The sequence below is a fragment of the Phycodurus eques genome, chromosome 16, assembly GCF_024500275.1.
Source record: "Phycodurus eques isolate BA_2022a chromosome 16, UOR_Pequ_1.1, whole genome shotgun sequence".
NCBI lineage: Eukaryota > Metazoa > Chordata > Actinopteri > Syngnathiformes > Syngnathidae > Phycodurus > Phycodurus eques.
In genome coordinates this window covers 16,451,289-16,477,958 of record NC_084540.1, presented here as the reverse complement: position 1 = coordinate 16,477,958, position 26,670 = coordinate 16,451,289, and the positions used below count along the sequence as shown (strand labels likewise).

General features: G+C 41.2%; 1 protein-coding gene across 2 annotated transcripts; it reads left to right on the top strand.

The window, feature by feature from the left end:
* The first annotated feature begins 282 nt into the window (after positions 1-282).
* Positions 283-26,605, top strand: LOC133415361 (SH3 and cysteine-rich domain-containing protein 2-like). Of its 2 annotated transcripts, none has more exons than XM_061701351.1 (11): positions 283-499; positions 622-699; positions 11,537-11,885; positions 14,351-14,445; positions 16,198-16,282; positions 18,203-18,318; positions 19,131-19,200; positions 19,919-20,156; positions 21,440-21,491; positions 23,242-23,382; positions 24,266-26,605. In XM_061701351.1, the coding sequence occupies exons 2-11, from the start codon at positions 631-633 to the stop codon at positions 24,362-24,364; spliced, it is 1,314 nt and encodes a 437-aa protein (XP_061557335.1). In that variant the 5' UTR covers positions 283-499; positions 622-630; the 3' UTR covers positions 24,365-26,605. The 2 variants fall into 2 exon arrangements, with proteins under 2 accessions (XP_061557335.1, XP_061557336.1); XM_061701352.1 differs by lacking the exon at positions 283-499 and having other exon boundaries at positions 640-699; positions 19,919-19,995; positions 20,065-20,156.
* Positions 26,606-26,670: the final 65 nt, after the last annotated feature.

The following is a 26,670-nucleotide window of genomic DNA, read 5'->3' as shown; positions in this document are numbered from 1 at the left end:
CTACAATTTTTATCCTTTTGTCGTGGAATATCATAACACATGGACACAAAAGGCTAAAGAAGGAGCTGATCTGGATTTAAGACGGAATAAGTTACATGCAATTTTACAGTCAAATGAATGTTACATGTGATAATTGATGGGTATTGAAAATTAGGAAGCAAGTGGAGTTCACTAGAAGGTGAGTTTGTCGTGTATGAGTTTCTATTTTTGGTGCTACGTGGGTGCGTGAGTGGACGCGTTTTTTTTTTTAAATTTTTGTAATTTTTTTGTGTGTGTGGACGTGTTTCGTGCCGCGGTTGTAAGATCCTTGGCCAATCGGGCGTCTCGCACGCACGAGTGGGCGTGGCTCGCGTCCACTGACAGCTTTTTACGCGCGCCGTACGTGCTAACCAAAAAAGGCTCACCTCATCACGGTACAACACGAGACACCACTATTTTTCAACAACGCACGCAAGTGACATTTTGCAGATTTAATTTCATTTGATTTGTTTATTTTTAGGTGGGTGTGCCGCGCAATGGCGTGAAATTCCCGCGTGGATCACACTTTACTTACCTCAACGTGGACTTTAAAGGGTTGTGTTTTTTCATTTTTTTTTTTTATCGGTGATTCTTCCAATCAAGTTGGCCGTTATGACAGAGATCAATGAGATGGCGAGCGACTCTCAGTTTCAACTCACCAGCCAGCCGCTGCCGTCCAAGGTACGCACACACACACACACACACACACACACACAAAGCAACGACTTATTTCCTATTGACACTAACCGAGAGCTAATTTTGGACCGATAACTATTTTACATTAGCAACAAGAAATGTTTACATATACCCAAACTTGTCATAAGTGTCACAGCCTGGTACACACTTAATAGTGGAATTAATGGCAGTGGTATAAGTCTGAGTAGTTGTGTATTATTTTGTTTTTTTTACCTGCTGTGTTCTTCCACCTGTCTCTCAATTATGTAAGAGGTCACTGATGACGTCACAAATCTAGGTATTACATTTATAAATGAGATGTGGCGTCATTACACACGCGCGCGCACACTGCAACCTGTGCTTGTGTGTTTTGAGTATGAGCTTGAAAATGTGTATAAGTGAAGGACCATTGGACAGTAATGTCTTTCCGTTGCTGTCTAATGAAAAGCATGTAGCAAATTTCGAGGTTTTTTTTTTTTTCAATGTCCTCCTGAGCCAACATTTATCTCCAAAACACAAATGAAATAGTTTTTGTTGTATTTTTGTATTTAAAAAAAAAAAAAAGTGCTAAGAATTTGGAGATGCGTGTCTTATTGCGAGCCTCGTCATGCAAATTGTCGCTGTCCAATCATGTACTCCCACATAATGACTTTTTTTTTTTTTTTACCAAAACATGAATAAAATAACTTGGTTGCATCTGGGATGTAAACAGAAAAACTACATATTTAATGTTAATTTATGTAAATGTTCACGACACTGTCCAATGAAATGCAACATTCTCTACTTTTTTTTTTGTAATCCAAATCAAGAACAACATTAGTTTTTGATGAGTTTTGGATGAAATCCCCCAAAATTATCAAAATTTAGAGATGCGTGCTTTTCATTTAAGCAAATCGGCAGTGCCCAATACAAAGCTTTTATTGCCACATTTTTCTAGATTTTTTTCCCCCCCTTTTTTTATTGGAAATATGAAGAAAGTTTGTTTTATGTTGGGTTTTGGATTATAAAAAAACAAGATTAATTATATGTTCAGATGCTTTACATTTATGCATATCGGCACTATCATGTGAACTGTATTTTTTTTTCAAATCTGGAACAAAATTTAGTTTTCGTTGTTTTTTGGATAGGATCTAAATTTGGAGATGTATGCGTTTCATTGGACTGTGACGGAATTAATCCATTTTAATGAGCGTTCTTGAAGGCTACTTTATAGGATACCATGTGGTACGTCGTGCTCATAATTGTACTTTTTATAGGTTTTATAAAACTAATTAGGTTGTTATTTCCATTACCATAGGCTTTAAGTGTTCTTGGTGTGACCCTCTACTGTTCTGCAAATGCCTGCCTGATCGTCTTCCTTTCCTAGTGTTATAATTATGACGCCATTGATTTTTTTTTTCTTTGTTTAGTTGGACTTATAAACATTGGGCGTACTCCAGGAAAGTAGTAGTAGTAGTAGAAGAAGAAGAAGAAATAGGAGAAGCTATCTGTTACCTGAACATTTACATTTGCTGGCCCGACCCTTTTTTTCTGAGGACATCACAGAGGAAGAATCCCTCGAAACGCACATCACACCACAGGATAATCTTACACACACACAAGAGAATCGGGACTTTGGTGATTTTGATCGAAGTGAGCTCATAGGCTCATTTTTGGCCCACTTGTCAGTATGAGTGGACCCTGCTTAAGGATTTGTGATCGTAGTCATTGAAAAGGTTTAACATTTACGATTGTCAAACACTTTCTGAGCAGATCGGTGAGGAAAAATCACTCTTAGCATACAACACGCACCAGGGTATTTGCTCAGCGTGAAAGCGCGTACTGTACAGCTGATAATTGGGCCTCTCCTTTTTTGATAGTGAGGGAGTGGGGAGGGGGGGAATCAGTGAATCAGGGAGGGGGTGAATCATTTTTAACATATCCCACACCATAGGATAATCACTCATAATAACCTTTCAGATCCATCCAAGAGTCAGGCCTTTGCTTAGTTTGATCGGAAGGGTAAAAAAAATGCTTAGTTTTGGCCCAATTGTTGGTCTGTGTGTACCCCACTTATAGATTTGTGATCATAAATAATGAACAGGTTTAAACATTTATGATTAGCAACAATTTTCTGAGGATACCAAGGAGGAAAAATAACCCTTAACACATCCCACACCGCTGGATAATCCATCAGGATAATCTTTTAGAGACATTCATAACTTTGATAACTGTGATGGGAAAGGTGGAAAAAATGTTTAATTTAGGCGCGATTCTTTATGTGTACCCACCCTAAAGATTTGTGATCACAAGTTTTTAACAGGTTTCACATTTATGATTGCCCACAATTTTCTTAGCATATTGAAGAAAGAAAAAAAGAAAAAAACACTCCACACTACAGGATAATCTCTCACAATAACCTTTTCGATACATCCGATAACCTGGACCTCTGATCTTGATAGTATGGGGGGGAAACCATTCTTAACAAATCCCACGCCCTAGAATGATCACTCAGGATAATCTTTTAGATACATCTGATGATTGAGCATTTGCTGATTTTGATCGTAAGTGTAAAATCATCATCAGATTGTAAAGTAAAAAAGAAAAAAAATCATTCTTAACAAACCCCCTCACTGCATGATGATCCCTCAGGATAATATTTTAGAGCCATCCGATAATCGGGCCTTTCCTGCTTTTGATCAAAAGAGGGGGAAAACAATCGCTCTTAACACACCCTCACACCACAGAATAATCACTCAGGATGGTCTTTCAGAGACACATAAAATGGACTAACTTTGATCAGAAGGAGTGGGAAATGCTCAAATTTGTCCCCTGCTTAAGATTGATTCAAAAACCAGAAAAAGAAAACCAACTCTGCCTATCACTCTACAGTATATTGGGAGCATATTAGTAACGTATTAGTTGTGATTAGCACAAATGTCTCCATCGTTCCAAGTGACTCAATCCATCTTTGTTGCTCACCATCTGCTGCTGTTTGCTGATATTCACTGACAAACCACTCACACGACTCGCTGTGTTACGGGTGTCTTTAGTGCTGCAGATGTGGACCCAAAAGCGAACAGGCGTATGGTGAGAGTGGATGTTTTGTTTCATATATCGGGAGAAGAGAGACGTGTGACAATGTGGAGCCAGGCTGGGCGAGGGACACGGCGACGAGAAGTTTGGAAAGCACTGGTGGGGAACAAAGAGGCAATCAAAACCCGGGATTTTCCCCAAAAATAAAATGATAAAACTACAATAATTGCCAGCTATTCGCAAGGGAATACTGCGAATAACGAAAAACCGTAATTTACATCCCCCAAAGTATTTCTAATTTCCAATATTGCTAATTTAAAATAGAAACTATCATCTAAAAACATTTTAATATAATTCCAAACTCATCTTACAACATTACTATAAAAATAAACGGTTCACATGTGATTTGATTGAATTGAATTTATCACTTCAACATGCAGTGTTCCTTTTCAGATACAAATTTAATTTGGTCATTGACCACGCTCGTAAGTCAAAACACTCGCATCGCAGATCTTTTTTTTTTTTTTTTTTTTTTAAATAAAAAATGCCAAAATCCATACCAGCCTCCCCCCAAAAAACTACAAAAATGTTATCATGCGTTTTACAATAAGATCAATAGCGACATACAATATTGTACTTTATAAAAACAAAATAATGACAATGAAATTGAATGTAAAGAATTAAACTTTTTTGCAACATTTTTTGCTTCAATTCAATGAACCTTGTGGTGCTCCTTCTGGTGTGCTTGCCTTGGACACCTGGGGGCAGTATAATACAGACATGGATATACACGAAGCCGGTCAGTCCTCAATGAGCCATACTATTATTAGTCGTTCGTCGCAGCGGATAAAGAATATAAACCTCTGAGTATTATGTCGGTCTACATTTGTGCGCCAATGTTTGTGTTCAAATATCCGTTGTTTAAAGGGTTATAGCACCGAAACAGCAATGCTATTCGTTAGCCCGTCTATGTTGTTTTTGATTGTTTATCATTAACAAAACTGAATTTTCTAAGGCAAAGCTATAGTATGTGGTTGGTTTACATCCACAATGTGAAATTATCTGAGTTGGGTTCACTGTCGCCATACAGCGCTTGTTTCTCAAATTTTTCCTCGCAAGTAAAAAAAAAAAAAAAAAAAAACGATGGTTAATAACACAAAAATCTCATATGTTGTATCTCAACGCACCACTGTACTTGCTTGACACCATTGCTTTACTAATTTCCTATTTAAAGAGGGTTGGTGTTTTAGAAGGAACAAAGAAAGCACTAATTAAGTGAGTTTTTCAGGTTCATGGAAAATTGTGAGTCAGTCACTATATGCGTATTTGGAACCGCAAATGTGTGTGGGATTGCTGTCGGTGTAAATTTTATTGACAAGACTGGAACACAATTATAATACACCTATTTTTTTTCAGATTTCCGTTGAATTCCAAATTGTGTGACTGTAGAAGTTCCAGAGTATGAATATATTTGCCACGCTTTCATCCAAGCATTGTATGGGTATGTACAGTATGCTGTGTCAGGATATGACGGGGAATGTCGCTGCGATCACAATCGCTCGCTAAAATACACCCGCGGTGCAGTTGACACGTTTTGGTAGATGACTATCAGGCGTCAAGAGGAGGCGGAGGATTAACCAGACTGGCTTTTCTCTCTTTCTCTCTCTCTCTCTCTCTCTCTCCTGCTGCGGGTACGTTGCCAAGGCTGGCAGACGCTAGCGACCGATCGCTCATTGTTGTTATTTTAGTTCATTGTTGGAATACAATGGGAGCGACTCACGCTGCTGTTTATAGCCCTGTGCTCCTCTTCAACCGGTGTGCCTGTGTGCATGATCTTTTGTGTCGCTCGCTCATTGGATGGGGACAAATAGCTCAAGAAAAAGCAAAACGCTATTTGTGGACATTAGGGACCAAGCCCCGCCACAAATTTGCAAAAGTTGGAGACTTAATAGATTACTGTTTACACATATTGTATTTATAATTTCATTTATTAATAAATGAATAGTTACACCCCAGTCTATGACCCAAAAGCACTTTATCATTTCAGTCGTCTTACAACATTACCCTTAAAAAGCAAATGGCTTACAGATGATTTTATTTGTTTAAAAAAAAAAAAAAAAGTACCCGAAGGAGCAGATGTTGGCATGTTAGTTGCTGCTTCAAAACCTGTAAAAATACCAATTGCTATTTTCTTATTAGCCATTTTATTAAAATTTGTATTACAGATTTGTATTACAGGTGTTACTCTATTTTTATACTGTTTGTACAATATTTTTGTGTTATCCATTGTTCTTGTTCTCTCTCAGTAAATTAATTGTGTTCAGGCCTGTCATGAAAGTTTGTGGGACGATATATTTTCCCAAAAACTGTCACGACAAAACGATAGTATCATTGATGTTTTTTTTTTTATGACACTGATATAATGGTATTAGAGAATAATAATTAAAGTACATTCTTTTTAAGAACAATTCACTTCTAATTCTAAGAATAATGAACATTGATGTAATGTAGAACAATAAAATATTTTGGATTAAAAACAATTATAAAACAGACTCACGCTCTGTTCACGAAAATTGCAACAAATATTAAAATTTGGCACAGAGGTATAAACAGTCATTAATGCCTTAACAGGCAATATACTGCCAATCAAGTTTCCTGTTGGTTAAGAAAAAGTGCCAAGTAGCAACAGGCAACATGAACACAACAAGTAGATCACAGCAACCTGTTTTGATTCAAGATTTGCACTACTTTTCAATAGTCTCCAGCCTTTCTTTAAACACTGCTTTTTCAACATGTTCAATTGCTACTGTATATAATGTGAGCATATGTGCGCCATACTCACGTTTGTTTTTGCATTGTTGGGCAAATGGTTCCATAATTGCAAGCTGATGGGAAACGGGAAATGTTCCCACTGTGTTTTTTTGTTCTCAGCTCAAGAAATTGGGTGGGATGGTTGTGATTACAATGGATTTTGTCACTTTGAAGTTTTAAGTTGTGTTGTCTTTGTTGTGACTTCATACAATTTCGACATACCAGCTCGTTGGTGTTAGGGGGATTGCCACGTTCCTCTGGCTCGAATCCGAAATGTTCCCACATCGCCGCGGTAGCGTTAGGCTTTGGAACTAATTCCATTTATGCTGCTCAATTTTCTGTAACTGCAGCTGAGTGCTCGCCATCAGAAAACTTAAATTTGTGCGCGCTAGAGCCCGCATTTCAAACGCCAGTTTAATTCCAGGGGCTCTGTACCCATCCCGACTATGTTCAATACACTTTTAATTTTTTTTTGTTAAACAAGTGATATTTGTTGGGGTGGCTGGAATGGATTGATGTAATTTCAATTCATTCCAACGGGAAAAATTGATTTCATTTACAGTAAGTTTTGAGTTACGGTCTTGGTAACGCAACGAATTAAACTCATAAATCAGGGTCCTACTGCAATTCTTGTTCTTCGTCTGTGATTACAAAAGGAACACAGTGTTGCTTTGCAGTCAGGGAATGTTCCGCAGAAGATTCTAGCATCTTATGATGCACCAGGATGCTCTCCTGACGGTTCTCCTCACTTAAGTTTAAGTCAGTCCTTTTGAAAAGCATACAGTCCATCCACTGCCACTTCACTGAAGAGGTTGTCAAAAAGGGGGTGTCTCAAGTGGGCCTCCTTAATCAAAGGAACACCTGATCTGTATTAATTTGCGGTTAGAAACTAAACTTGATCCTCACCTACATAATAATAGTAATGGCTTTTTTTTTTAATGGCCAGGAACCTGCTGGATACGGTAAAACAAGGCCTGGGGGGGAAAGTGTTTGATTTGGGATGGCGGCTGTGCGTTATCATGAAAATGAACACAAACCTCCTCCTTGAGACCGCAAAAGTGTCAGAGATGAGACGGCCTCGTTAAAGCGTGAAAGATTGTATCCCAAAATTACACCGCGCTCTTGTTCCTTGAACGCCTTTGAAGTTTTTTTCAGGTCCCTGTAGTGGAATAGGAAGGGGAAGCGAGGCTCACTGTGCGATGCTATCACCATCATATGGTACGGTGAGGATAATCGACATATTGGAAGAAGAGCCAGTATCTGTGTAACTGAAATTGATGATAAGTTTCAAGAGACCATGCCACAAAACATTCAGATTGTTAATTTGCTTTGAAGCGGTCTATTTTGGACATTCCAGGGGTTTTCTTCAATAGCACCCCCTCTGAATTTTTGGAAGCTTCAGTCCTAGAACCCAGATTCACTTAACATGAAATTTGGTTAGCATGTCTATCATGAGCAGACCCACAAAAAAACAGGACGTTGGTTATTTTCGTTAAATTTTCAGTTTTTGACTTTTTCAGGAATTTTACAGTATTTTAATCAACTTTTCATTGGTAGTCCCACATCTGAATTGTATTTTTTTATTTTTTTAACGGCAGCCCGAGAAGCCACATTCACTTAGCAACATGAACTCATGAGTAGAGCCACAAAAAAAGTCTCAAGAAGCCATGACCAAAAACGCATAGCAAGTCTGCCATTTTTCAGAGATTTGGTCCAATTGCTACCAGATTTGAAGCGTCTATACTAGACACTAAATTGACAAACATTTGAGTTATATCGTTGCATGTGGGCGGAGCATGTCATTTGATGAATCGCCGTGTGTCGTGCTTTCTACTGTATATTGTATCATATTTCAGGCAGAGAGCCGCACGCTGGAGTTTGAACAGTGAGTTATATTTGCTGTGTGACGCATTGATTGGCTACGTGTGTGTGAGAATAATCGGCTTTTACAGGTCTGCTGAGCCTTTTGTCGTGAGGATAGCCTGCGTATTGATTGACATCACCGTGCACCTTGTGTGGCAGTGCACGGGGGGGTACTCAGTGTCCAACATGAAGGAGCTAATACATTTCATCTGAGCAGTCGCATACACCGTTCATGTGAGATGACCTCCGCTGATGGAGATAATGGTGAAATAGAAGCCCAGAGGAAGGCTATTCTCTCTCCGGCACGCCGACAATTTGATTAATTGTAATTGAGACGTGCGCGCCAGTTCTGTAGTCATTTGTCCTAATCGACAGACACAAACATGATGCCTTTAAAAGCACCATGGATTCTACTGACCGAGAGCCCCCTTACCTTATTTGGCTGTGCTCAAAATATGAGAAACAACTCTTTGTAAGATGCGGCCAGTGTGAATAACATAGTTTTTAAATGTATAGCTCGATGACAGTCTCAATCATAACTCAGCTTTAGTGTGGCACATGAGAGTGAGCAGGTGTACCTAATAAAGTGGCCCAATGTCTAATAATCATTAAGTGTTCATTGTAGGGCCATACAAGTAATTGATACTTTTAAAATGTTTAAAATTTGACTAAAGTTATTGTTTTCATTTTCTTATTTATTTATTTGTTTGTTTTGTAATTTGGGGGGGGGGGGGGGGGGGGGGGGGGTTAATTTTTATTTTATTTCCAATAACAGTAATTTTAATTAAAGCAGCAGAGGTTTCCTTGCTTAAAGGGCAACAACACCGCGAACATCGTATGCTAATTGTTAGTCTGTGTACCTATGGAGTTACCCATTGTATGTTAGCATTCAGGTAATGACGGTTGCTTTAATTACACAATACGCAATTCTCTTTGTTCTATGTTCAGTTTGACGGTAAATATTAAAATTTCTTGAGATGGGGAATTTGGGGTTTTCATTGGTTGTGAGCTATAATCATCAAAATTATGAAATGTTTTTACTCTGTTTTTCTATATAATGATTTTTCACTTTTTGAATTGAGCTACTGAAATAAATTAACTTTTCCACCTGTTTCTATTTGCCCAGATTGTGCAAGTTGTATATAATGAAGCCTTTTTACTGGGGATGTGATGCAGAATGATGTTCCGCTATTAATTAATGCGTGTGTCCACTCCACAGGTTTGTTTGCATGCACGTAAAGTGATTCGTAATAAAGCTGCCTTGTTTTGTTCACCACGCCGTCAACAGCACGTGATTACGTTTGGCGCTTAACTGGTTGTGCCCGCCCATATTCTCGTAAAGTAGCATCATCACCAAATGCCTTGAAGCGTGCGCGCGATCCGCTTATCTTGCCGGATCGATGCAACCTGTTGGGGCCTCTCTCGTGTGATTTCTAGAAAATCCATCATCCGAGACCCCTCGTGGCAACCGAGGCTCCTTTTTGTCAATACGCGTGACACAGGGTGCATTTTGATGCCGCTTCACACTGTCTCGCATCACATTACGAGCCTGCGACGGGCTGTTGAGAGGCGATAAGGCCCGTTTGATAACAATGGCCCCAGCGCCCTCAAGAAAATTCCATTTACACTCATGACCCCCGCTCCAACCCCCACCATGTGTGAAGATGTTCTCCAAGGGGCTTGTCTGGTTTTAACAACACTGGCTTTAAAATGGAGTGTGGTTGTGACACCTCCAGGAAGTGAAAATAGAGGAGAATGTGCACCAGATTTGCAACATCTTCCACTCTTCCAGGGGGACTTTGGAAATCTGTCTGTGGGCTTGTTCTTCCACACCAAACTCACTCAAGCTTGTGTTTATAGTGTTTTAGCTTTGACAATATAACAATACTCACAGGCATATATTTTGTGTCCGCTGCATAAAACAATTACTGAGCTCCTTACAGTAGTTTAGTACACTCTTCTTCGTTTGTCTGCGTGACAGTATTACCGTGCCACACGTCTCACAGATCAGAAGGAGCCGCAAAAAAATGTATACTTGGTGGATTAAAAGAGAGTCGATATCCTGGCAGGAATGATGAAATTTAGAAGCTCTCCTTTGACTGTTCCAAGTCTCAGTGTTTAAAGTTGTATCAGTTGGGCTTAAAAGCCTAAATATTTATTTTTCTTTGGACCAGTAAGAGTGGAACTGGACAATTTTCTAAGGCACTCTATGTTATAAGGTGCACACAGACTGCATTAAGCTTTTTGGTCTCTTGACATACTTTAAGGAGTAAGTCACCTCTACTTTTTTTTTGTTCCTAACAATACATTACAGATGACCAGTGAGTATTAGCTATGATGTATATTCTCTCCAAATTTAAAGATATTCAAGAGTTCAAGCAAGCAAACCCATTATTATTTCATTATATTGTTATATTCCTTCACCAAATGAGAATCGAGAACGAATCGGTTTTATAAGCGGTATTGATAATGTAATGGAATCGCTAAATTCTTATCAATTCCCATCCCTACCCATGACCCCAATGAGGACGAGCGCTTTGGAAAATAGCTGGGTCTCGTCCAACCTCTGCGTCCCAATACCTTTGTCCATAGCCTGTAGCTGAGCTTGCCGTTTCTTTGAGGAGTTATTTTATCTAGAACTCATCATGTTCTCCCCCCCGCAGTGCTCGTATCACAGCAGAATGAAGCCGTTAAATTGTTCCCTTCCCCTCCCTGAAGGCCCATTGGACTTGGTTCCAAAATGTGCAGCATTATTGCCTTTTGTGTGGATACAATTGCTTCGGAAACAACTTTGGTTCCTGTCTGGCAAAAGAGAGAGCAAAATTGTGCAATCTGGCATTCTGCATGTTTAACCTTTTTTCTTTTTCTTTGCATTTTTTGAGGTTGTGAAATGATGCCCAACCATTGGTTTAGTATTGGAAAATACTTGCATAGCATTTTACTTACAGTAGACACACACCTTTAGACACGGCTCTGGCCTGACTAAATGTAGTTTCTCCCTTCATTTCAAATTGATTCCTTTGCAACAAAATGCATATTTCTTTTCAGCAGATAATGGAGGATAGGTTTAAAAAAAAAAAAAAAAAAAGCGAATCCCAGATGTTCACTGCTTGCAACATTGTATGTGTGTGTGTGTGTGTGTTTGTGTGTTAAGCTGCAGAGGCTGAAGCGCTCGCTGTCGTTCATGCGCAGTAAGAGCGTGGAGAACTTCTTCCAGCGATCCGACAGCGACGCCCGCCTACCCCCGGAGTTCATAACGGAGCCCGCGCCGCCGTCGCCACCGCCCCTGGAGCTGGTGCCGGCGGGCTCGCCTGTCGCCGGCTCGCAGCTCTCGCCATCGCTGTCGCCGTCCGTCAGCCCCAACCCTTCCGTCGCCTCCCACTCGCCCTCGCTCAGACTGTCCCCGTCGCTGCCCCCCAAGCCCCCCCATATCACACACTGCTTCCACAACCACGTCTTTCGCAAGCCCACCAACTGCCAGCTCTGCAAGCACATGATCCTCGGTAAGACCACCATTACATACAGTACCTACTTTATTACTCACACTCTAGTCACTCTTAGTGACTTACTGTATAGAGCTGCAAGAGGGTCGAAAATTTCAGCAAAATTTCTCGAAGGTTTCCTGTAAATTTACGTAGGAAGTTAAACTCAGGAATTTTGGAAATATTCCAGATTGGAAAGTTTCTGGAGATTGAAGCTATCCATCCATCCATTTTCTAAGCCGCTTAGAAAAACCGCAAGGGTCGCGGGAGTCCTGGAGCCAATCCCAGCTATCATCAGGAGGCGGAGTACACCCTGAACTGGTTGCCAGCCAATCGCAGGGCACACATACAACTAAACAAACAACTCTTCGCATTCACATTCACACCTACGGGCAATTTCGAGTCTTCAATTAACCTTCCATGCATGTTTTTGGGATGTGGGAGGAAACCGGAGTGCCCGGAGAAAACCCACGCAGACACGGGGAGAACATGCAAACTCCACACAGGCGGGGCTGGGGATTGAACCCCGGTCCACAGAACTGTGAGGCAGACGCTCTAACCAGTCGCCCGTATGTATAAAAAAAAAAAAAAAGTATCATATTTAAGCAAATATAAACATTTTGTTTTGTCATAAGCAAAATAAATAGCGCTCTCTTTGCACACGTGGGGACATTAAGGTAGAATTGCTCCATTTTTTTCACTTCACTCAAACAACGGCACATCCAAAGATAAACTTGTAATTCCAATTCTGGCTTGCAACACAAAGCAAAAACGTCAACCAAACCACACCTTCCGTAAATCCGTAAATTGCACTTGTATATCAACGCAACACTGTACTGGTTGTTTTTGTCAGGATTATACTAAAATACACTACCAATAAAAATTTTGGACACGCTTTCTCAATTGCATCTAAAAGTTAGTCCGAACTTTTGGCTGGTAGGGTTCTATTTTCGTAAATGGCGCATTCGCGGCAGGACACAAATGGCGACGTAACCTCCAAAACCTGTATGTACCTTTCAGCATTAATGGTGCCTTCACAGATGTGTAAGTTACCCACGCCATTGGCACTAACACAGCCCCATACCATCACAGATGCTGGCTTTTGAACTTTACGTCCATAAAACCGTCCGGAGGGGTCTTTTCCTCTTTGGCACGGAGGACACGACGTCCACCATTTCCAAAACAATTTGAAATGTGGACTCGTCGGACCACAGAACAATTTTCCACTTTGCATCAGTCCATTTTAGATGAGCTCAGGCCCAGGGAAGCCAGGAGCGTTTCTGGGTATTGTGGATAAATGGCTTTTACTTTGCATAGTAGCGTTTCAAGTTGCACTAACGGATGTAGCGCCGAACTGTAGTTACTGACATTGGTTTTCTGAAGTGTTCCTGAACCCATGTGGTGATATCCTTTACACATTGATGTCGTTTTTTGTTGCAGTGCCGCCTGAGGATCAAAGGTCACGGGCATTCAATGTTGGTTTTCAACCTTGCCGCTTACATGCAGGGATTTCTCCAGATTCTCTGAACCTTTTGATGATATAATGGAAAGTAGATGATGAAATCCCTAAATTCCTTGCAATTGTACGTTGAGGAACATTGTCCTTAAACTGTTCGACTATTTTCTCACGCACTTGTTCACAAAGAGGTGAACCTTGCCCCATCTTTGCTTGTGAATGACAGCAATTAAGGGAAGCTCCTTTTCTACCCAATCATGGCGCCCATCTGTTCCCAATTAGCCTGTTCACCTGTGAGATGTTCCAAACAAGTGTTTGATGAGCATTCCTCAACTTTCTCAGTCTTTTTTGCCACCTGTCGCAGCTTTTTTGGAACGTGTTCCAGCCATAAAATTCTAAGTTAATGATTATTTGCTAAAACCAATCAAGTTGATCAGTTTGAACATTAAATATATTTTGTGTATTCAATTAAATATAGGTTGAACATGATTTGCAAATCATTGTATTCTGTTTTTATTTGTTTAACACAACGTCCCAACTTCATTGGAATTGGGGTTGTACTTGAAGTTCAATGTAGCTTGGACGCTAATGTTTCCCCTCACTCTCTTTATCATTTTGAATTTAGATTAGCGCAACATGTGTGTATAAGCTTGTGCGTGAGTGTGCTTTTATTTTTCACTCTTTTGCTGCTCTTTTTGCCCATTCCCATCACGTTGATGGATAACCGACCACAAACGTCTCCTCATGCGTTGTAATTTTTTGTTTCCCAACAAGTATTGTAGCTTCATTATTATTATGTGATGCATCATCTGGCTCCCCTGCAGCCTCCGGCATTCACCTCCTCCCCTGTGCAGCTTTAATCAACACATCAGAGAAGTCAAAAAAGCGCTCATGTCTAATTTCGAAGCCACTGGGATAGGATAGGGAAGCGCTCATAAATCATTAAAAACGGCAAGGATCGTCACGTCTGAGTGGTATTAACACTGTGATGGCACCATGACCAATTATTTTCATCTTCTTTCCTGAACAGGAAACTCCAAACAGGCTCTGCGGTGTAAAACGTGCAAACTGGCGGCTCACCTGTGGTGCACCTCGGAACTCTCGCAGCAGCCGTGTCACGGGAAGGTGCGACAAAACACACACACACACAACATATTTACTCTGTCAGGGGTGTCTCAACTACAATACGGCAGGCATTTGGACAGTTTATTCTCATCTCTCACTTACCTTGTTTTACACCAATCACACATCGCTAAAATAGACCGATATCTGAAGATGCAGGCATCACATCGCTTCGACTTTGAGATCAGCACAGCTTTTGAGTGGAAGATGAAGATTAGGCGGTGAATCTCAGCTTGTCATGTTGATCATAGCAGAGAGAAATGCCAGCATGTCGGAAGTTGGACAAGTTTAGGCGCCTCATACTCGAATAACGTATGTATGGTATAAACAGGGCGGCACGGTGGACGACTGGTTAGAGCGTCTGCCTCACAGTTCTGAGGACCCGGGTTCAATCCCCGGCCCCGCCTGTGTGGAGTTTGCATGTTCTCCCCGTGCCTGCGTGGGTTTTCTCCGGGCACTCCGGTTTCCTCCCACATCCCAAAAACATGCATTAATTGGAGACTCTAAATTGACCGTAGGTGTGACTGTGAGTGCAACTGGTTATTTGATTGTATGTGCCCTGCGATTGGCTGGCAACCAGTTCAGGGTGTACCCCGCCTCCTGCCCGATGACAGCTGGGATAGGCCTATATATTTATAATGCGCACTATTGACAATTTTTTTTGGGGGGGGAGATGCGCATTATACACAAGAAATTACGGTAATCGCCTCTTCATATTATTACTTATACACAAAAAAATTGACTAACTAGTTTTGAAATACGAAGTCAAAGAAACAATTTGTTCAACTATTGTTCAATTTATTCTAAAAAAGTGGTTTGGTTACAAAAAAAATACTTTTAATCTCTCAATGTTATTAAAAGTGAAGAACATTTGCAATTTTGGAACAGATTTTAGTGAGAAACATGAAGTAGAGGCACTGATTTGGACGGGTCGCGTAAAATGATGTGGCCGGCCGGATCTGGCCCCCCGGGCTGCAAGTTTTGCACCAAAAGCTCATTTTCTACACAGCTGAGAGTAAATGAGTTAAAGATTCAAAGTCAGCCATCGCAATTTGTCTCAAGTTTGTTAAATCACTTTGCACGTGCTAAGTTATTTGTCAGAGCGTGCAAAATGAACTCCGTTTCCATTTTGCGTGTTTGGCAGAGGGAATCAAGTTTGCGCCCATTTCTTCGCATGCACAAACGTTTCGCAAACCTGGCTCCAAATGTCTGGATCAGACGTAGACTTCACAACTGAGGGATTCTGGCCTCGATATCGGTGTGTCCCATTACTTTTGTCCACCTGTAAGCCCAATTTTGAGCGTTCGTCCTCCCGCATAGGATTTAGCATATTAGCATGGAGCCCTTTTGAAGAGCAAACCGTATCTTGAGTGGTCCAAGAGAAATGGAGAGGCCGGCGAGAGACTGGTACGACGGCTCGAACATCTCTGCGGGAACAAAGGGAAACTGCTGATTACCTCGCGAATGAGTTCTCTCCGCATAATGTAACAGAGTGGCTTATTTGCAAACCGAGGCGGCGACACTGATTGTGCTTAATTCAGTGTGAAATGACGGCTCGGTGTTGGAAAGCCACGTGTTGAACGTCCCCGCTCCAGTCGAGTGAGATGTTCCCTTCCCGCCAGTGTGTTTTCCATTCGGTCGAATCTCTGAAAATGACTGGTTTGAAGTCTACCGTAATGGCGGTGTGGGGGCCTTGAAGATGGGACTAATGGAAGCTGAACAAAAATCATTACGCTCTGTGTCCTCCTTCTTTAGTCGGGCGCCTTCAAGCGAAACTTCAGCTCCCCCATGCTCGTCAGCGAACAACTGGCCGTCGTCAAGGAAGTACAGACTAATCAAGGTGAGTGTGTGTACGTCTGTGCGCGCGGGTGCATGTGTACGCATGCGTGTGTGGTCATTTCCTGCCTCCTGAGTGCGGGAGCAAAGGGGAAAGACATTTTCTGGTCATTTTCCATTAAATTTGCATGGGAAGATAAATTTGGCAATTTTAGAACGGTAGCCTATCACATGAGGCCTCAAATAAAAAAATACCTGGAACGATAAAAAAAAAAAAAAAAAAACTAGTTTTAGTCAATTCACAAAACAAACAAAAAATGCTTTTGCATTTTTAACTTTCGTAACTTCCTACAAGAGTAAAAATAAGCCAAAACTAGCATTTTCAACGTCACCCACAATCTTGCTGCATACAATGCCAAGTGAAGTGCACACATATTTTTGCACAGTTTGCAATATATTACATCCGTGTTCCGTACATTACAATACAGTAATGGCCACATTCACAAAGTAGGCTAATTATTTGCAAATAATAAAGCTAAACATGTGTTTCCGAGTGCAGCAACAAGGACCCAAGATCAGGCCATTACCATTAGAACGTTATTATGGAGACAAAGTATCAACAAAAATGGCTGCAAATACCATATATCAGGACACAATGACATTAAAAGCAACTGACTTGTCCTTAAAGAAGCCGGCGTACTGTACGATAGGTCAACACATGGGTTGCATATGTCGCTCTGTATCAGGCTTTAGCGCCTCGTGCTGTCACTTCCTTTTAGCGTCCGTGAATAAGGGCCACAATTAACCTACAACATAATTGGAAGGCACAGAAATACAAAAACAATAAGAAAAACACTAAAGTGTCAAACTAATATACTTATTTTAATATAATAATAATAGTACATCCAACCATCCATCCATTGTCCGTACTGCTTCTCCTCACTAGGGTCGCAGGCATGCTGGCGCCTATCCCAGCTGATTCCGGGCGAGAGGCGGGGCACACCCTGAACTGGTCACCAGCCAGTCGCAGGGCACAGATAAACAATCATTAACACTCCCATTCACACCTATGTGCAATTTAGAATCTTGAACTGTGCACGTTTTTTTGGAATGGGGGGAGGAAACTGGAGTACCCGGGCACCAAAGTTTACCTTTTTTTAAATTATTATTGTTGTTACCACAGTGCCATGTGCTGGATCTGGTTGGGCACTGTTCCACTTGCCCCTCATGCAAATGTTCCAGTTCTAATCCACATCGTTTTGCTAAATTAGCTTGTTGGCTCATGGCAAATCCTTATTGGGAGCCAAAGTTTACAATTTAGAGTCACCACGTCACCATCATGTGGGCCATTGCCCCACTTGCCTTCAGTGCACAATTTCCAACAATATTCGTAGGCTTTTTGTTAAATTGGCTTGTTGACTCAAGACAAATTCGAATTGGGAACCAAAGTTTACAATTTTCTTTTGTTTTTTGTTACCACAGTGCCATTTGCTGGATCTGGTTGGGCACTGTTTCACTTGCCCCTAATGCAACATTTCCAGTGCTCATCTACATGTTTTTGCTATATTGGCCTGTTGACTCAGGGCAAATCCTTATTGGGAGCCAAAGTTTACAGTTTATTATTACCACAGTGTCATCTGGGGCACTGTCGCACTTGTCCCAAAAGTAAAATTTCCCATGCTAACTTTTGTTTTGTTAACACAGACGAACCTTTTATTGGGAACAGCAACACAATTTTGCAGGAAAGGTATCGCATTAAAAAGCACCATATCATTTGTAGACAGTTTTTCATAAAACTGTCCACTTAAATGAAAGCGTGTTGGCATATCTTGATGCCTCAATTTTTGGCTCCTCTCTCACACACTAAAGTGGGTCACTCCAGTTAAATTTAGACTCCCCACCCCATTCTTTCTCCATGTCGACAAACAGGCACAATACTCCCTATGTCCGAGCATATTGTGTGTGTGTGTGTGTGCGCTTTCAGAGGCGGTGCGGGCACGTACGGACCCGGTGTACGCCGCCTTGCGCTACGGGACGTCGCTGGCGCAGATGAGCCGCTCCAGTTTCGGCAGCATGTCGGAGTCGCCGACGCACAGCCCGGTACGAGCCAGGCCCTGCGAGGATGCATGTGTGTGCGCGCTGTGTGATTGAGATAAAGTTTCCATGGCAGCCATGCACCACCAACGCATCCCAATTTCGTCTTTATAGTGAACCCCCGATATAGCATGGTTTGACGTTCATGGCACAGCCATATGACGTTTTGTTTGTTTTTTTTCCCCACCTGGAACGCACCTCCCTGCATTTTTTCATAGGTTTTTACAGCTATTTTATGTCAAATACTGGACTGTACAGCAGTGGTTACCAAACATTTTACATCATATCACCTAAAGAATAATGAGCTTTCCAAGTACCATCATCATGACCAACATTAAAGTACAGTGGTGTAGTAGGCCTAAGTGTTAAATTAATAAACAAATGGTTTTATTTCTAAAAAAAAAAGTATAATTTATTGTAAACCACTAACATTATACATAGTTTGAATGTTAACACTGTGCTTAAATATAGGAAAATAAAAAAAAAACAACTCATATATAATGACTCATTTAAAATGTATTGCACATGAAAGTTAAATTGTGTCTAAATAACACAGTTCTTAAGGATTGAATGTGAATGTATCGAACTTATAAGTTAAATAAAACTGAACTGTACTAAGGCAATCATTCTTTAGCAGTAAAGGCAGTGCCTCCTTTTATGTATTACTGCTGTACAGTATTGAAAACAATCATATGAAAATGAAAAATAAATAAAAATCCATCCCCTATATAATAAGCTTGAGTCGCTTCAATTTTGCATACATGGTGTGCCATCAAAGGCCTCAATTAGCATGTGGTGTGTACTGTCGTTGATCAAAGGGTGAGGCGTGTGAGGAGAGGCAGGGGAGACAGTGCAGCATGGAGGAAGATGTCCCTCAAGAGACAGGAGGTTTGTTGTGTACATGTATGTATTTTTAAATGTCAGTGTTTTTACTAGCGCTGTCAAAGTTGAAGCGTCACCTCATTATTAATCACCCAAAAATGATCGGATTGATCATGTATTAACACAGATTAATGGCACCATTTCTTTTGACCACACGCTCCTTGACTTTAACCGCGGATGGATATCTGAAATGTGTTGCTGGGTTGTTCGAAGGTCAGTGATCAGGTGAATGCTCACGGCGGTGCAAAGATTAGTGAGGAGACTCCAGTTGGCGTGCTCGGAAAATGTTGCTTCAAAGGTCACCCCGATGAGACGTTTGGGGGGGGGGGGAAATAAATGAAAAAAACTAAGGTCATTTGCCTATAGTGAACTCTGCACTCTTTTTTTTTGTTTGTTTTCTTCATTGAAGCACAACAAGTTTAAAATACCATCTCAAAGCAAAATGTGGTACTATTTGTTGCCTGTGATTAATTGTGATTCATCAAAATTCAAAAGTCTGATTAATCAGATTAAAGGAATTAATCAACGACAGCCCTAGTTTTTAAATGCATATATTTACAGGTGTTAGTGTGTTTTTCATGTATTTACACACATTGCATGTGTACATGCATTCATTTATGTGTTACTGTGTTTACATGTATGTACAGGTACAGTACGTGTGTATTCAATACATGTGTTGATACTAGTCAGTGCATGTTTCATGCCCACACGTGTTCCGTTCCAGATTCTGTTGCCGCTGACAATGAGGTGGAGAACGAAGAGGACGACGAGAGTGGCGGCCAAGCTGAGACGCCCGCTGAGGTGTGTGTGCGTGCGTGCGTGCGTGCGTGCACGTGCGTCCGTGTCTCACGCTGTGGTTCCTGTGTCCAGGTGCCCCCCAAACGCATCGAGGTACACCCTATCCACACTTATGTGGCGCTCTACAGTTTTCTGCCTCAGGAACACAACGATCTGGAACTACAGTGAGTCAACACGCATCCTATTGTTTTGATTAAAAAAATGTCCCTCCTACTTCCTCGTGGCGTCCTCAGAGGACATTTTCAGGGCCTCCTAGGATGACTAATTACGCACTCCCAGCTTGTCACCGTACCCACTTAGTGGATGAAAGTAGATGAGAGATACTGAGGTGCGGGGGTGTTTGCTGTTTTTAAATTGTCAGGCTGAAATGATGAAATTGGTGGGGAGTATTTTCAAAGTCCAATTTTAAAAGCACCGACGAAGATGAGCGATAAGGAAGGAAAAAGCAAGGACGGCGTGATAAAATGAGGCATGCGCGGAATTGATTTGAATATTGACTGTGTGTCTTTGATAATGTGGAAGAACGCTAAACATTGTGATATTGTCGGTATTGGTTAACTTGAACAAAGAACTAAACTACAAAGAACTAAACTAAACTAGCTGTCTGCACATTCTCACTCAAAGAGCAGTTAGTGCGATCGGACCGCTCGCATTTCCTGTTTTTTTCCCAAGGTTTCAGTTTCCTTTCTAATCCCTACAATAATCTGAATTATATATTTTTCTGTGCAAATATGATTGATTGCAACTTGATGGATTTGCACACACCGCCTGCTGGCATTGTTGAATTGTGACGTACTCCAGTCTGACCGGCATGTGGCTCATATGTTTTCTTTCGCTTCCAATCCTAATTTCAGGAATTTTGTCAACTACAAATGCCTCTTTGCTGCGCTATATTAATTCCTTACCATGTACAGTCTATTAATAGCATCTGCAGTGTTTGTTCATTCTTGGCTCTTAAAATTTTACTTTTGTATGTTTTGTGCCACATTCTCTAATTTAACATCGGAATCAATTTAAAAATGATTAACATGAGTATTATGTTGTCGGTTTCTGTGTTTAGCAAGCTTTCCAATGATAAAATGATTAAAACAGGAAATAGGATGAATATTAAGGAAGTTCTCTTGCCAGGTTTTTTTTATTGTTTTATTTTATCTATTTATTTTTTCTCCTTCTTGACTTTAAAACCAGGCACATTGGCCAAGATGCATCAGACGGGCGTCCTTTTATAGGAAAATAGGGGTGCGGTTCACGCAGATTTTAGGTCGCGGGTATGAGGTTGTCATATGGAATGAATTCGGATTCACTAGCATACGCACGTCACGAATCTGACGGTGACAGTTGCGTATACGCTCGACTGCTTTTATGTACCCATCACTGTCGTCTCTCTACCGTCCTTTCTTTCCTTTTTTTTTTTTTTTTTTAAATCCTTTTGTCTCATCTCTTTTAGCCCCGGTGATCGGGTACAAGTCACAGACGACTCCAACGAGGAGTGGTGGAAGGTGAGTGATAAGATTAAATTATTTATCATCATATATATTATCGTGTGTGTGTGTGGTGCATATTGGAGGTGTTTATATCAAGCGCACCTGCTCAGGCACAAATGCTGTCATTTCCCCAGACTAGTCTTAAAAGAGTGTAGAAAACGTACGTGTGTGTGTGTGTGTGTGTGTGTGTGTGTGTGTGTGTGTGTGTCTTAAGACGTACGCAGCCTTTGAAGGCCTCCATCAAGTCCAGCATCTTCAATCATCCGTGATTGTTGTGAGCACGTGCACATGATTTACACTGAACTCTGCCCCTCACAAGCTATAAAATATGTGATGGCAAAAAAATAATAATGTATGAAAAATGGATGCACAGAATGTTTCAGCTGCTTATGCAAATGTACTGAAAACAATTTCAGCTCGTCGGGAGTGATTATCGCCTCTGGTTTTCCAATCGGCCACTGACACACACCTATCAATTAAAATCTTGCCATCAACAAAAATAAATACAAGGAATAACAAGTTAAGCATACGTGCTTGGGATTTTGTGATTTTTGTGATCATTAAAGTAAAGTGTGTCCATAATATATATATGTTGACAAATGTATGACTAAAGCAAATTCATAGACATATCTGGAAATTATTACAAAATGAGGTCTGTCTTTTTGTTTTTACATTTTTTTTACATTTTGTCATCCACTCCTCCCATCCATAAATAGATTTTTATTTTTTACGCATTGACACATGTGACAGCAGATGTGATGTCTTCCATACTTAACTCTGTAGTTTGTCTACGTCTGCATCGTCGATTTTTATCTCAATAAACCACGATACACATGATGCCTTTTCTTCAGGATCGGCCATTTTCAGGGTTAATTGAACAGTCAATTTCATCAACGGGGTACCTGAAATGCACAAATTCTAAACATTGCTAACCACCGACTACATATAATCAGTCTGATTTCCATATGTCAGCTATTACTTTTGTAATAAAGCCTTAAAATTGTAAAGTGGCTTGGTGGCCATCGTAATGCTGGAATTTGCTCAAAATGGCTGCATTTAACCAAAATGGCTGACCTCCTGTTCTAATTAGACTTTGGTGCATCCTATTATGATAGACGTCCACCCAATTTTGTGTTGATTTGTGCAATTAGTGGTTCATTTGGGTAAATTTCGGGCATGGGTACTTGACACTTTTTTGTGTGTCCTGTTATCATCGACACCAAATATTGAGTCTTATCGGTGGAACTAGCGTTGGGGCACAACTGAGGGAATTCCTCCAAAATGGCCGCTTTCAACGAAAACTGCCAGCTTCCCGTGAAATAACGGGCATGGGTCTTTTGAGACCATTTTGTGTCGATCGGTGGAGCTGGTAGCAGGAGTTTGGTTACGTTTTGGGGGGTGTTGTGTTTGGGGCCCCTAAAATACATAGTTTGTACAAATACATACAAAAAATGAATGTGATAAATAACGACTGAACCTCCACCACATCCAAATACATGTTTTTTTGCTCAAATCGTACACCTTCATAGTTACACCCCTTGTGCATTTACGTAATGCAGATTGCTGTATTATACGGTGATAAATACTGGAAAATATTGAAAAATGATCAGAATACACAAACCAAAACAGAGCAACTGGTTGGTTTTCCACCTTGAAGCGGTCAGTAACCTTGGTGTGTCGCACTAATAATAAGTCATCATTCTTTACCTGAGGTATTAAATGACTCATAGCTTAACTGTGGTTCTGTTGTGTCGACCTCCCCCAGGGCAAGAGCGGCGACAGGGTGGGCTTTTTCCCGGCCAACTTCGTGCAGCGGGTGCGTCCCGGCGAGAGAGTGTGGCGCGTCATCCAGGGAACGACCGCCGGCAGCCGGGAGAGAGGACACATGGTGGTCAAGGAGGCGCAGGTACCCGCCCCGCAGCTTCAACTTTATGTGGCGTTTTACGAGCCCCCCTTGTGTCGTCATAACCATGGCAACCGATCGACGACGTTTGGAAGTACTGCATCCTGAGCTGCACCCGCACAATCAAATAACGCAAAAATTCTCCGTTATTGTCGCTCTTTAGAGCCGTTTTAAAACCGAACAAGATTTGAACGCGTCCTCCTTCCACTAATTCCGCCCCGAGTTTGATCAAAGCCGCGCCCCTCACCGATGTGCACGAGCATCGTTTTCAAACATGGCCATTTATAATGGCAAGTGGTTAGCAAAGTGTGGTACCTGTGATAAATAATCCCAGAGAACGCTGTCCAGCTTCAACAAAATTAGCAGCGCTAGCAATACTAAGATAGCTTTAGCACTGTAAACGAGACGACCTTAGCCAAAAATAAAACTTCAATCAATTAAAAACAAAAAAGAGGTGATAAACGTCCCGGTCGAGCAGAAATGTTGCTAATCAGCATCGCATCTGAATCTTCTCAGCTGCCTGAGGTCCCTTCACTCTGCTTCTGTTTGTTAGTCTTATGTCCTGTTGTTAGCAAGTTAGGGATGGACATTTTTCTTTATCACCTACTGTGGATTTCATTACAATTTTTTGTTTTTTTTCTTCATATTAATCTTCCTTCTTTTCCTTTCGGCTTGTCCCGTTAGTCGGCTGTGTTCACGCCCCCACAGTTGCACAGACCTCCCTTTTTAAACACGCCGGTTTAGTCCTGTCTGCGAAATGAACACCAGGTCTAACCCACTGCCGGTGACAAAAATAGAGCATGTCAATCAAAGGTTTGCTGATCGTTATGAGTTTTGGACACTTGTTTGATGTGTGAGGTGTACCTAATGAGGTGTCTTTTGTCAGATCTGCGTGGGCAAGCGTGAGGACGGCGACACCTTGGTGAAGCTGAGCAGCGGCAAGAAGCGAGGCCTGGTTCCCGCACATTCCATCGAGGAGATCTGAGCTTCGCCGACATTGTCATTACCTTCTCCTGTCTTCTTCTTCTTCGTTCTGCGCTGAACAGATGAAGCGGACCGTGAAATACTATTCGCCGAGTCTCCTCACTGTCAGTCTTTACGGATAACAAAATTGAAAAAATTGACACGCTTCCTTCTTCCACTTTCCCACATGTGGAAAAAGTCAGTGTTTGAAATTGAACAGGAAGTTGGACATTTCGCTTCGAAGCAGCAATTCTGGCTCCAAATGAGCCTCAATCGGAGGCAAATATCCTATAGACCAGTTTACACCAAGTACCACCATGATGAAAAAAAAATAAATAAATACTGATCTGTCCAAGTACCACCATGATGATTAACATTATAATGAAATAGGTTTCAGTCTTAAAAAGTGCGTTCAATATTATTTTCAGCTACTGTTACACTGTGCACAGTTTAAACAAACACTGCGCTTCACTGATAAATGCACTTATATAATGATTCAATTCAAATGTATTGCACATTAAAATTACATATAAATAAATGTTAAAAGCAAACAGTTCCCTCAAGATTAAATCCCAAATGTATGGAAGTTAAAAGTTAAATACAACTGAACTGTGGTTAGCAAGTGATTCTTTGACATAGTTGGGAGCCCTCGTATCACTCGTGGCACCGCGCTTGAGAATCATTGTCCTTGACCTCAAATTTTGTCAATCATGTCGAGGTTCATGGAAAAGGACACGCGACAGCCTGTTCATCGCTTCTTGCAGCTCGTATTATACAGTATTAATTAGGGCCCGATTAATTTAAAGATATACCATGAATGAAATCACCAAGCAGAACATTTGACTGTTACAAGCAGAACATTTGACTGTTTTACAATTCTTTATAACGGATAACTTTATAACGGAGCAAAAAATTGGCCAATGGGTCGGGTCCTAATATTAATATAGATTTATAGTAGACTTTACACCCATTTTATCGGGCTGATCGGTATCGGCCGATATTTAGCATTTTATGCTGATCGGCTTTAATGTCATAATTCGCCGATCCGATCCTCCGCAAAAGACATTTACTCCGCGTCGCCGCGTGCGCAGTATATTTTAATCCAAAAGCTAGTTTATTTTTAGCCTTGTTGCATGTCTTTTGACGTAGTATTGGAAATACCTGACGGCCAATAAAGTTATATAAAAAAAAAATTAAAAAAAACATGTCGGCATAGACAACACGTCTGAGACAGACAACACGCAATGCCCGGATCAGACTACAAGCCAAATTTGCTCTTTCACGATTGCACTGTCAGACCACTGCAATAATATCTTGTATTCCGATACCACCGCATCCCGTTTTTTTACGATCATTGGGCTTGTCAACTCAAATGCGACCGGATACACTCGTTATCGATGCGACAACAACAAGAGCGGAGCGCACCGACGGTATTATAAGGACAAAATGGGGGGGAAATGTGTGTTGGTGGTCACCGGTGCTCAGGACAGGAGAGGACGTTCGTTTAAGGCTTGATACATTAATTACTGTATTTACTTGCTGCCATCTAATAGAAGACCATTCATTTGTTCTGTCTGTCACGATGCCTCGCTGGCATAAAAAGAGGAACAAAGATACATTATTTATTGTAAATATAATTTTTGGAGGAATTAAGTACCCAAGTATGTACAGTAAATGAACAGGTCATTTAAATAAGACACATTCCTCCATCTTGTGATCGGTTATCGGTTTTTTAAACTCGCTGATCGGCTCCAAAAATCTTGATCGTGTACAACCTAATTCATAGAGGTAAAGTTAGACTTTTGAGGGAGTTGTTCAGGCGAAAAGCCATTTAGTCCAATATTTCCATGCAAAGGATGGAACAGTGCGCTCTGCATTGGTATTTGTATGAGCTGAAGAAGACGTGTGTGTTGAAGCGTTCGGTCAGACGGCGTGTGTGCCGACCCTCTGAGTCACCACTGATCCAAAGTCACCTCCCGTCTGGCTCGCCGGTCCCCCCCCCCCCCCGTAAAGGACACCTCTCTTCCGTCCCTGCGTGAGGCCGCCGCAGAGTTGACGCCTCCTCTCAAAGCAGAGATCCTTTCATCCTCAGCATAGCTTGGCGAGCTTTTGCCCCTTAGACGTGCTGGTTGTTATAGTCCAATGTACTGTGAAGACATGAACACAACTGGATTTAGCCCCGCTTGGAAACACTAGCATTTGAAACACAAATGTTTTATCATTTTTTTCTTCATGTCCCTCAATAAAATGTCTTTTAAAACTTTCTCCATGGTGCTTTTCTTATTCCCCCCCCCCCCCCCCCCCCATGGGAAATAATCTAAGGCAATT